The 13,355-nt window shown below is 35.9% G+C and overlaps 1 protein-coding gene across 1 annotated transcript; it reads left to right on the forward strand.

Moving 5' to 3' along the window:
• Window positions 5,038-12,783, forward strand: LOC107626157 (DExH-box ATP-dependent RNA helicase DExH8). The gene is made up of 14 exons (XM_016328959.2): window positions 5,038-5,647; window positions 6,437-6,614; window positions 7,103-7,276; window positions 7,444-7,591; window positions 7,797-8,123; window positions 8,967-9,113; window positions 9,187-9,367; window positions 9,794-10,071; window positions 10,173-10,286; window positions 10,638-10,782; window positions 10,924-11,189; window positions 11,279-11,473; window positions 11,630-12,157; window positions 12,357-12,783. The coding sequence occupies exons 1-14, from the start codon at window positions 5,494-5,496 to the stop codon at window positions 12,579-12,581; spliced, it is 3,060 nt and encodes a 1,019-aa protein (XP_016184445.1). The 5' UTR covers window positions 5,038-5,493; the 3' UTR covers window positions 12,582-12,783.

Genomic DNA, 13,355 nt, shown 5'->3' on the forward strand with positions numbered 1-13,355 from the left:
CTATCCCGAGGAGGACACCTAAAGGCGAGCCGTAATGGCCTCATCTTTGGCAAGCTCCTTCGGTTTTTTTCACAGTTTTTTTCCATATTTTTTTTCCTTTTTTTTTATTTTTTTTTTTTTTTTTGTCTATCTTCTTTTCTATTCTTCTCAAAGCATTTTTTGGTTGAGTCTTAAAAAGGATTGTGAACAAACATTTAGATTTTGGCTCTGAGTTGCATTATCAACAAAGCTTGAATGAAAGAGGATGTACAGAACAAAATGGGTCAGGAAGTAAAGAATATATGAATATAGCACGAAGCCCAAGATAAAACAATATATGAATATATCACGAAGCCCAAGAAAAAAATACATAAAATAATATGGCACATTTTCCCTTTGTTTGAAAGTCAGGAATTGCTGGAGAAAAAACCTGAGAAAGTATACCTCATAGGCTCATAGTATAACACACAATTTTTTTATGAGAAAGGACTTAATGCATGAAATTCAAGAGATTAGGAATTTAAATCGAAAAATTAAGAGTAAATATTTTTTTTTTTTGGAAAATAGACAAGTCGTATTCTAATATTTAAAAAATGATAAATTAACTCCTGTTTATTTCTTTCGTAAAATAATTTAAGTCTTTTTGTAGTTTTATTCATTTAAAATTATTGAAAAAAGCTGAAATGTAATATTTAGGGTGTAACATGACCTACATATATGATATATCCTACATAATTGATTATTCGCTAGGATCATTAAGTCTCTATACACTCAACAAACGACGTTGTTTTGCCATTTTGCCCACTTTCCCACTATCATACGGCGAAGAAATATATAGGTTCTTGAAAATTTTCTTTCCCTTTCCAAAACCATCACTTCCTTCACCTTCTTCCTATTCCAAAACACCACTAACACCTCTAAAACACTCACCTTCAATTGAAAACCACCGTCACTAAGCTCTCCCACGCCCTCTTCTGCCGCTCAAAAAACACGAGGTCCTCCTAATCTTCATCCCGAACTCCATCCACTTCCCTATCTTCTTTCTCGCCGCAGTCACCATTGGCGTTGTCACCACCACTATAAACCCTCTTTACACCGTCATCGAACTCTCCAAACAAATCAACAACTCCAACCCGAAACTCATCGTCGCAGTTGCAGAATTATGCGAGAAAGTCAGATCCTTCAAGTTCGAATTGCCCACAGTGTTAATCGGTTCTGAAATGACATGTTCACTCTCTCCTTTGTTCGAACCCTAACACAAATAGCAATCATGAGTAATCCAGAATGACAAAATGGCAAAACACGAGTTTATTTTTAAAGTAAAGAGTAAAAGAAATAGGTCCTTAACCTTTTAAAACGAGGACATTTTCGTCCCTCAAGATTGAAAAATACATTTTGATCCTTCGCGTTTTAAAACGGCCGACAATTATATCTTTCCGTCTATTTTGGGCAAAAAACAACAACGAAGCCGGCTGACATGGAGGGGTAGAGAATGACGTGTCCGTTATACTTGCTGAAGTGGATTGGGATAAATTATTAGTGGACAAATTCGTCTCTTAAGGCCAAAACGACGCTGTTCTTCCGATGAATTCAATGTTTTGACACTCTTCTTCTCCGCCGCGTTCAACTGCTACCATTATCACCCTTCTTAAGGCCTGCAAGACCATTCATCACCTCTACCAAGTCCACGCCTCCATCATCCAACGAGGTCTAGAGCAAGATCACCTCATCATCTCCCGCTTCATTTTCCTTTCCGCCTCCTTTGCCACCACTGCTTCATATTACACCTCCGTCTTCGACCACGTCCTTGGCCCTTCCCCTTTTCTCTGGAACTCCCTCATCGGAGCCCACACCAAAGGAAGTTACCCTCTCTGCTTTTATTCACATGAAGCCACATGGGTCTCTTCTTGATAGGTACACTTACTCTTCTGTGATTAAGGCCTGTTCAAGCATGTGCAGATCCTGCAAAGGAAAATTGCTCCATGGCTCGGCGTTGAGGTGTGGGGGTTGAAGGTGATATGTTTGTTGAAACCTGTTTGGTTGATATGTATGAAAAATGTGGAAAGATTGATGACGCTCGCAAGGTGTTTGATGGAATGTTTGAGAAGAATGTAGTTTCATAGACGGCTATGGTGGTTGGCTATGTGAAGGTTGGGGATATGGTGGAGGCAAAGAGGCTGTTTGATGAAATGCCTCAGAGGATTGTGGCATCATGGAATGCGATGATATGGGATTTTGTGAAGGTGGGGGATTTGGGCAATGCTAGGGTAGTGCTTGATGCTATGCCGGAAAAGAGTGTTGCTTCTTTCACGATCATGAGTGATGGCTATGCAAAGGCTGGTGACATGGCTACCTCAAGGTTCTTGTTCGACCAAGCTCCAGAAAAGGATATTGGTTAGCTTGATGTCGGCTTCTTCTCAGTTGGTTGCCTTATATGTATGTGCCATGTTTGGATATACCACTTCAGCCAGACTAAGAAGGTGATGGCAAATTAACAATTTGTGTATTTAGTGGTCCCAGTTTAGTGTGTATATTTCAAGATCAATTTCAAGCATCTGGATGATGCTTTTGATATATCGAATGATCTCCAACATTTGTGCTCCCAGAAAATAGTGACTTAATTCTTGGAATGCAATTTTTTATGGTATTGCACAGGTGATACATACACGTATAAGGTTGTTGTTTCTCTCGAAAAAGCCTTGCAGATATTACTGTATGTGTTAGGATTATAATTAGTTTAAAACTCTCAAATTTAGGCCTTCATTTTAGTGCTAGTGTTTATATATATAGTCTTACATAAATATGGTTAGGGAAGAAGTGTTCTGTTCCTGCATTGCAGGGATTTGAGCATGTGTATGGTGACATTGTGAGTGGGGTCATAGATGTCAATGAATTAGGGTTCTTGGTTAAGCATATGGAATGTATGGTGAGGAAGATGGATAGGTATGTTAGTAACACTAAGAATTTGTATAGTGAAATGGAGGTTTTGAATCAATAAGAGCAAGCTATGAACAAGTTTCAGAATAATCAAAATGAGGAGAGTAGGAGGGTCATTAAGCAGAAACTCGCATGGCAGAGGCAAGATGTTAGGCATCAAGGACTAATTTGTCCATTAAAAATTTGTTCTCCATCCACATCAACAACTAAAACGGACATCTAACACTCTACCCTTCCAGGTCAGCATGTTCCGTTGCCGTTTTGAAGCCCAACTCGACGGAGGGATCTAATTGTCACGCGCTTTAAAACGTAAGGGATCGAAATGTATTTTCCAATCTTGAGGGACGAAAATGTCCTCATTTTAAAAGGTCATGGACTTATTTGTCTTTTACTCTAAAATAAAATAACGTCGTTTTGTTGAGTGTCTACAAATTTAACGATCCTAACAAATAGTCAGGTATTCACGTAAGATGTGTACAGACTACGTCACACCTTAAATGTTACACTTTAATTCTTTTTTTTTATAATTACGAACAAGAAGAGCTACATAGAAAGTGTCTGGTGAAAAAGATGAACATGAATCGATTTGTCATTTTTCAAAGATTATGGTGCGACTTATCTATTTTTAAAAAAGGCAAAAATCGAACAGGTATTTACTAAAAAATTAATGTTAATTTAAAGGCAATACAACTAAAATAGTTTCTTTAGAAGTAAGAGGTAAATACTAAATTAGTGTCCAAAAGAATCTGACGCTGACAAAATGATACCTGATTTTTGTTATTAACAAAATGATATCTGAAAGATTTTAAAATTTGACAAAAGTGACCAACCTTCAATTGAATTACCTAGAGTTAAAGTTTAAAGGTGACGTGTCAGTTAACAATTTTCATAATTACAAAATTTACCACTTTTAACTTTTATAATTTTAAAAATACCTCAATTTTAATTTTTAAAAAACCCTAATTCCCTTTCTCTGAAATTCTCGTCTCTTCTTCTAAATCATTTATCATTTTCAAAAAGTCCTAATATCTTTTTTTCTTCACCTTTTTACTGGAGAGACCTCAAGTAAGACAGCTAAAAAGGAGTGGATTAAGAGATTGAATGTGAGTTGAACCACATTATCAAGGCGTCAATTTCCTTGAATGATAATGGTAATGAAAATGCGAATATTCTGAGTGAAGAATTGATGAAGTTTTGTTAGTTTTGCTACTGCTATTTTTACTAAAAATTCCTTACTAGATATATGTGAAACTGTCTTGATTGACAAAGAAAAAAAGAAGAAGAAGAAGAAATGTTAAAGTGTTGGGACTGAGTTTGAGAGAGATGTCACTTCTTAAACGGCGTTCTATTTAGCCTTGGAAGTGGTAAAGCCATTGTTGCTGTTGTCATTTCTATAACAACCCATCATGAGCTCAATAGCCATAGTAGCATCACAATCACTGGGTCAAGAAAAAAAAAGAGAAATAAAAAAGATATTGAGTCTCAGATAAGCATCTTTGGTTAGAAGAGAGAGAAGGAGGAAGGAGGAGGGCGACGCTGTTGTAGTAAGCCAGAGCCAGAGGTTGGTCGGAGGAAGAATGAGGAGAAAGGTAGAGGCGGTGATGAACGAAAATGAAGAGGAGTTTATTGGGGAAGAGCAAGAAAATTGGAGGAGGATGCTGAGGAAGAGGAAGAGACAAGAGTTCAAGAAGAAAAGGGATTAGGGTTTTAAAAAATTGAAATTGGAATATTTTTAAAATTATAAAAATTAAAAGTGGTAAATTTTATAAGAGTAATTACCCAAATTAGTCTCCAAGAATTTTAAAATCGGATATTTTAGTCTCCAAGAAAAATTAATACACAGATCAATCCCCAAGACTTTACTCCAGCAGACAAATCAGTCCACAGTTCATTTTCCGGCAAAGTAATTACCCAGATCAATCCCCAAAGATTTAAAAAATGGACATTTTAGTCCACAAAAAAAATTAATGTACAAATCAATTCCCAACGTTTCTCTCTGTTAGACATAACAATCTTCCGTCCAAAACATGACTTGAGTTGGCTTAATTTTTAGTTTTTTACTTACACGACCCCATATTTTCTCCGCAGACCGCAATTTCCAGGGCAGCGAGATTCCCATCTTTACCAACTAACTTCCCACCTAAGTATCCTAGAAAACCAAGGTGCATTTTATTCTGCACCATCCCCCACTCCCAATTCCCAACACCATCACCAGCATCATCGTCACCATTGGCTAAAACAAAGTCACAGTCAACATCATCAATCCCCAAATCTCGTTGACTCAAGTCAACTACACACTCCACTACCATGCTCCGCATGCACTCGCCCGCATCCTATCACTTCCTCCCCTATAAAAACCTCGCGCCTTTCGGCCTGTGCCAATGTGGGTAACCACTGACCTGACCAGTGACGCGCACTGATAATCGTCTTCTCCTCAGAAAGAAGAGAGAGAATCAGAGAAATGAGACGAAACGAGACGTTTCGCTGTGAGAGTGAATCGGAGTAAGTGTTTCGGAACGTTTCGTCGAGATTGAGTGTGTGTGAAGTGTGTGTGACGAAGGTTTCTAAACTCCGAGAATGGCGTCGTCCTCTTCTTCCAACAATGCTTCGTACACTTTGCCGTTATCACAGTCAAGTTTCTCGTCGCTTCCAGTGATGGCTATGAAGAAGAAGATCGTCGAGAAGATCATGGAGAATCGCGTCACGCTCATCGTCGGCGAGGCCGGTTGCGGTAAAGCAAACAAACTAAACTAGTTAACCTTTCTCTAATAATCGTCAATGTGTTTTGGCTTTTCATTTCTGAACTTCAATTTTGTGTTGAGTGACTTTGTTTGATTCTCCGTTTGATCTGCATTGAGTCATTGACTATATCACTTGCTTCCTATTTTCGCGGTTCTTCGCTTTTGGCGCTGTTCTTTTTTCGTCTAGTGGCCAAACACGAGAGATTGAATCTCTGTATTTGTGTTAATAGTTAGCCGTAAGCGGAAAATGTTGCATGAATGTGTTTGATTTTGCGTTTGACTTGCATTGACTGGTAGTAGTAGATGATATCTTAGTGCTTAAGCTAATTTGGTGGTTCTTCTCGTTAGAGAACCTTTTTATTTATTTATTAGTCTCACCTGAGGGCTCACCTGGATATAGTTGAGAAGGAAAATTTGTAGTTTCCAAAACTAGTAAGTTTTTGTGTAACTGAAAGTCAGAACGGTTGTTATATTCATTTATATATGTGTATGGATACATAGTTATGCTGTTCTTAACAGTTAATTAAATTATAATTTTTGTTGAGTAAAGTATTGAAACTTATTTGAAGAGAAATTGGCATACAATACGCTGAGTAGGGAATTCAGTATGCAATTCTTAGGATGAATGAGTCATCGCAGTAACTTTGTTTGGAAGTTGTGTGGCTAACTTTGGTTAAGGTTTAAGGTTTTTTGGAAATTCTATTTGAGTGTGAGGTTCTATTTTGGCGGCAATGATTGTTCTTTCCATGTTTCTGATATCTTTGCTCCTTTCACTCTAGGGAAAAGTTCACAAATTCCACAGTTTCTTCTGGACGAAGGCATGTCACCTGTTTTGTGCACACAGCCCAGGAGATTTGCTGTTGTTGCCGTTGCCAAAATGGTTGCAAAAGCTCGAAATTGTGAAGTGGGAGAGGAAGTTGGGTATCACATTGGGCACTCAAGGCACTTATCAGCCGGGTAGCCAGTTCATACACATCTATATCTTTAGCGATATTGTTTGAGTTGAATAGCTATTTAATCACTCCTTTCATCTTGCTCTGTTTCTCCATTGGCTTCATATATTCAATATCTTGAAATATTTTTGTTGAAGGTAAATTATGACTCAAATTGGTAACAGAAGAGGTTGTTTGGACGTCAAAACATACGGTCTTTCTTCTGGTAACATAAAGAAATCAGAGAGATGCAAGGATGTTAATTATACATCATGCTAACATACAAGTCTAACATGATGATAATAACACATTATGAATTGACACTTGCATGTAGTATGGGTGGCTACATCGTCATTTGTCAATTGTCAATTGTCATGAAGAAGTCACTCAACAAAGGAATACGGCATTCTTTTTTACTTTTTTCAGCATAATTCTACTTGCCATATTGTTTATAGGGGAGCAGAGCTTGCACTTATTTTTGTCTCTTCCTGCATTTATAATGCCACACTGCAGGTCAAAGATTGTTTTTAAAACTGCTGGAGTTTTGTTGGATGAATTGCGAGATAAGGGCTCTGCTGCTCTGAAGTACAAAGCTATCATTCTTGATGAAGTTCATGAAAGATCTGTGGAGTCTGATCTTGTCCTTGTTTGTGTGAAGCAGTTCTTGTTGAAGAGCAATGACCTGAGGTTAGCATCCTCAATATTCAGATGAGTTCAGCAAAATGCCTAATTACATATATGCTATCTTCAATCTTTATCTTATTTGCTTGTTTCTGGTTTGATTTTCTCTTCAAACTATAAAGAGAGATTCAAAGATGAGAACAATTGAAATTTTATGTTTTTATGATATGCAGGGTGGTTTTGATGTCTGCAACTGCTGATATTTCAAGATACAGGGATTACTTTAAGGATCTTGGAAGAGGTGAACGGGTTGAAGTGCTTGCGATTCCTAGCTCTAATCAGAAAATTGTTTTCCAGCGACATGTTTCATATCTTGAGCAGGCATGCATATATAATTTACACGAATTTTCAGCACTAGTCTTGTATATCTTATCTAAGTGAATTTCATTTAATGGTTTTAATTTATGTCATTTATGATAAAAAGTTATGCAGATGGTGTTCAATTGGCATATCATATCATTATTTTTCTGAAGCTCATTTCATTGATGTAATAACCATGATGATAATGCTTATTTTTTTGACACAGGTTGCTGAATCTATTGGAATAAGTTCTGAAGTAATGAATTCGAAGTATTCTCCCGGAGTAGATCCTTTCACAGCCAATGCTTACATCAAGCCTGAGTTTCAGGCTGAATTTCACCAGCTTATTCATAACCTGGTGTTGCATATCCATGAGAATGAACCAGATATTGAGAAAAGCATTCTGGTTTTCCTTCCAACCTATTATTCACTTGAGCAGCAATGGCGACTTCTAAAGCCACTTGAATCAACTTTTAAAGTTCATATCTTGCATCGCAGCATTGATACCGAGCAAGCTCTCATGGCTATGAAGATTTGGAAGTCGCATCGAAAAGTAATTGTTAAATTATAATTAATTCAGCTAGTTGTGCAGTTAACAGTAAAAGGTTTTTTAAGACTATCGATGCATGTGTGTAGCTTTGTGTTGGTTGCTTCATATATTGCTTTATACTTTATTTATCTGTGAACCATGATTGATGTTCAGCGGAAGTAGAATAAGTAGTCTCCATATTAATGGTGGATTATAATTTTGCAAGTGGGGTGTTTGCATGTTGAACATTTATATATGCTGCAGAATTTTATTAATTTGAGTAATTACCCAAATCAGTCCTTGAATTTTTTTAATGTCGAACACTTTAGTTCCCCAAGTTTCAAAATACACAAAATAGGCCCCAATGTTTATCTGTGTTAGACAATACAGTCTCCCTCCAATTTGATTTGAAGAGTAAAGTACAAAACAGTCCCCAAAGAGTTTAAAAAATCTTAAAATAGTCCTGAAAATTTTAAAAAATTCGAAAACAGTCATTTCGATTAAATGGAAATAATGGGAGAGGGACTCTATTGTCTAACAAAGATAAACGCTAGGGAATGTCTTGTGTATTTTGAAACCTGAGGGACTAAAGTGTTTGATATTAAAAACTTCAGGGATTGTTTTGTAATAACGTTCTAAATATCCACTATTAGTTTTGTGTTATATACTTGTATAATTTTCTTTTATATGGATGCATGTATGATGTCTTTACTTCCATATTTGTTCCATAATATTTTCTTTTAAATTACCGATGGCACGAATGGAATTTTCACTTTAGATGGTTTTCCTTCTCCTAACATTATTTATATCAGATTCCATTTATATTATAATTATTCACAGTAGATGATTGTGGCTGCTGTCTATCAGGTAATACTGGCTACTAATATTGCTGAATCATCTGTGACAATACCCAAAGTGGCTTTTGTAATTGATTCTTGCCGATCGTTACAAGTCTATTGGGATAAGTCCAGAAGAAAGGAATCCTCAAAGCTTGTTTGGGTCTCCAAATCACAGGTAAAACAGTAGTATCCTAATTGTATGTGTTGATCTGTTTATACAATATTCTTAAGTTCATATGATCTTGTAGGCCGAGCAGCGTAGGGGAAGAACTGGCCGAACTTGTGATGGTCACGTTTATCGGTTGGTCACTGGTTCATTTTTCAACAAACTTGAGGATCATGAGAGTCCGTCTATTCTGAAGTTATCCTTGAGGCTTCAAGTTCTTTCACTGTGCTGTGCTGGATCTAAGGCTATCAATGATCCAAAAGGTTAGTTAATATGATCTTGATATCTTGAGCAGAAACTGTTTTAATTATCATTATCGTTATTGTTGTTGTTGTTATTATTATTATCATCGTCAATGCTTTTCATAGGAAAACTCTAGTTACTAATGCTTTTTATAGGAAAACTCTAGTTACTATAGCACTTTGAATATTTGTATATTTACCAAATATTTGTATATTTACCAAATATTGCTCTGAGCCTCTGATATCTCTTAACAGTTGTGGGCTTTATTAAATCATAGTGATAAGACTCTCTATTTAAGTTGAATTTTTAAGACTGCTTATAGTAGTGCTTGAGTTTATTCATCTAGAGTGGGCAATAACTTTAAATATTGTATCTTGGATGTTGCAGAATATTTGATAATTTTAAATGCTTTATTGATTGATCAACTGTCATGGGTTTGATGGCAGTTTTGCTGCAAAAATCTCTGGATGCACCAGATCCTCAAGTTGTTGAAGATGCATTGAACACGCTTGTTCAGATGCGTGCACTGGAAAAGACTCCAAGGGGCCGTTATGAACCTACATTTTATGGACAATTGATAGCCAGTTGTCCTTTGTCGTTTGATGCTTCTGTTCTAGTTCTGAAATTTGGGAATGCTGGTATGATACGTGAGGGCATATTGCTGGGTATAATGATGGATACACAGCCTTTACCCATTCTTCATCCATTTGGAGAGGAACAATTGGTAATGCCGGAGTGGATCAATATTACTATTTCCAATTGCACTGATTCTATGTTGTAATTTCTATGAGCTTTATTCTAATTGAATCCTTTTGTTTTCGTCAGTTTGCAAAGTATATTGCTAGCTACTTTACTGACCGAACAATCTTAGCCGGTCGAAAGGAGATGGAATTCATGGCTAACTTCTGTGCATTTGAATTTTGGCAGCATCTTTTCAGGGTAAAGTCATATTCCTCCTTCACTTTATGAGCTTCCAAAAACCTTAGCATTGTTCAGTTTTTGTATGAGGATTTATTGACGAAAGGTGGAAGGAAAAAATTTCAAGATGATAATTTTTTTAATTAAAAACTATAATATTGCTCATTAAACATCATGCTTCTTGTGGTGGAAATAGTGCATGTAATTAGAGATCTATTTTCACTTGGACTCCTGTGAGACTTGGAGTGGATGCAAGCAGCCACATGACCATATCTTTTTTCTGGAAATAGGATTTGCTTTTATTTTGTGTTTTGGTCTGCAATGCTTACAGGTTGCATGAATCTGAAAGTGAATATTTTCTTTCACATGCAGGATAAGTATCGGCTTAACCATTTGAAGCAGGTTCTAGAGATTGAGAATGTGTATCCTGCCAAAGCACTGATGCCTAAGCTTGAGGAAGATTGGTGTTCTCTCCATAATCTCTCCCAGTCATCTCTGCATCAGACCCTAGAAATTTGTATGTATGTGTTATAATTATGTCAGATGTGTGCTTCTTTGAGTTCTTTTAACGGGAGTGCATCAAATTTGTTGAATCTGTTTTATTGTTTTTGTCATAGATTTTTACTCTACTAATCCTCTTTAATTCTAATATTTACAGATGATGATTTGTTAAGTTCAGTACACCGGTTGCGGCCAAAATTTTTGAGCTCTTTTAGTGGTTTGCCACCCTATTTTGATCCTTATGAATATGAACACACGTGCTTAGTAACATGCCAGGGAGATGGGGACATAGATGGAGTTTCTGCATATGAGGAAGGCCTTAAAGCAACAGGTGAAACAAAATGTGCTTCTGTGCCATATGTCACTTCAGAAGAATTTCACAGTTATGATGTGGCAAAAATGTTCGCTAAAATTATAAAAGAGGTAGCATAGTTTGAAATTCTTGTACATACTATATTATAATATATTTCTCATTTTGTAAAACAGATTTTTTTTTTTCCTGTGTGAAACAGATAAGGGCTCAATTCTCGGAGGATACTTCGAGTCGAGAACCCGAAAGTGCAGATATAAATAATATAAATTTAAATGGGGGCCCTTCTACTTGCGTATATTTCTTACAGGGATACTGCAATAGAGGTAGTGAATGTTTATATTCTCACTCACTTCAAGCTAAGAGACCACAATGCAAATTCTACTTTTCGTTGCAGGTAATTGGTTTGTCTGAATTCATTTACGATGCTACCTATTTCTATGGTGATGAATATTGTTCATTCATTATAACATCTGCAACTGGTTTGTCTGATAATTCATTTACGATGCTACCTATTTCTATGATGATGAATATTGTTCATTCATTATAACAGGGATGCCGAAGAGGAGAGTCTTGTTCATATTCACATGATTCAGGTCCTTCGGCACTGTCATTCAGGCGAGATGTCTGCGAGCCAGAAGATAATAATATGGCTGCTGCATCTCTCCTGAGATTTTTCCCCCAAGCTACCAACAGATCAATTCTTGTATTGGATGACACTGATTTGCATTTCGCCACATCTCTTGGTCGCCACTATCATCCATCCAAGATAATTGCAACTACATGTTTGTCAGAAACAACGATATTGGAACAATCACTGAAAGGGGTCAAAATTTTATGGGGTCTATATCACCCATACCAGACAATCATTGCTAAAGCAGGGAAGAACCCTGTTCCTTGGAATGAAGTTCAGTGTGTACTGTGGTTTCCTTGCTTTGATAGCTTTGGCGAGGATTCGGATGGACAAAAGCAGCTCTTGCAGAACTTCTTTGAGTATCTTGCCATTCGAATTTTGGCTGATAATTTGTCCAATGTGAAAGTTATCATAACCATTAACAATATCAGATTTTCCCAACTTAAGGTAATTAGCTTGTTTTGTTTCTACCTTGTGGTTATAAAAAATAATAGTGTTATCTATTACCTTATAAAAATTTAATTATATTGATTTGTGAGAATTATGCTGCACATTTAGAAGTAAAAGGTAATCAATCATAATTACGGTGGCAGCTGGCAATTGTGATAGGTACTCTCATTAATTATGTGCTAATTTGTTGTTTCAGGCTGAAAAATTGGGAAGGGAGTGTTTCTTTGTGCTTACAGATTCGTTTGCCTATGACGAAACAAGCTTTGGGGCAATATTATATGACAGACTTACCCCTAAGACGCCAACATTGGTCTCGAGACCTACCTCCTATGTATTTGAACTGCATCCTCCGAGTAAGCTACTATTCGGTGATTATGCTGCTAATATTAGAAAGAATCTGTACATAATTCAGGAAAAATAGTTTAGATCACTTTTTAAGACTTAGAAGCTAGAACTACGATTGTAAATATTAGATATCTAGTTTCTGTTTTCAGCATCAAATTAATGTGTGTAGTGTATATTTATTTATAGTCACAATATGCTTTTTGATATCATACTCGATTATGCTGTTATTTGCTAAGCTCGACACCGATAAATCAACTAATCAAAGACATCACTATTCCAATTATACACCCCTAAACCAAAGAGTGCTAATAACATTCCTCCCTTGTTGCAATCTTGATGATCATAGTCTATATATATAATCCATCAACAAAAGGATAATATATCGTCACCATTGTCATATTATTGAAATTTGAAATACGGGGAATAAATCTGTAAATCAAAATTTTGATATTCCAACAATACACCCGTCCCTAATCAAAAGAAAAATGAAAAACGATATTCCTCAATCACAAATTCATGATAGTCCCGCTATTGTAATGGCCCTATCAAAATATCCGAATAATAATAACAATAATCCACAAACATTTTTGTTAACAAGTATTTTCAATATACTTAATGTTATTGACAAGAGTTTAATTAAAGAACTAATTTTTTTAACTTTAAATTTTAAATTTTAAGTCATAAAATTAAATTCTAAATATTAAATCTTTCAAAAAATGTTAGAAACATAATTTTACAATAAAAAAATGAACTAATATTAACACTTAAAAGTTAAAAGTTGGTTTCTTGCATTTCTTTTATTAAAAATATAAATATAAAAATAAAAAAGTTTTATGAAAAGAAATTGGTA

This window comes from Arachis ipaensis, chromosome B02 (genome assembly GCF_000816755.2).
Source record: "Arachis ipaensis cultivar K30076 chromosome B02, Araip1.1, whole genome shotgun sequence".
NCBI classification, from domain to species: Eukaryota; Viridiplantae; Streptophyta; class Magnoliopsida; order Fabales; family Fabaceae; genus Arachis; species Arachis ipaensis.

Coding starts and splice junctions, on each gene's coding strand:
- LOC107626157 (XM_016328959.2), top strand. CDS start 5,494: ATGGCGTCGTCCTCTTCTTCCAACAATGCTTCGTACACTTTGCCGTTA. Junction 9,368..9,793: donor GGCTATCAATGATCCAAAAG/GTTAGTTAATAT, acceptor GTTTGATGGCAG/TTTTGCTGCAAAAATCTCTG. Junction 10,287..10,637: donor TTTGGCAGCATCTTTTCAGG/GTAAAGTCATAT, acceptor TTTCACATGCAG/GATAAGTATCGGCTTAACCA.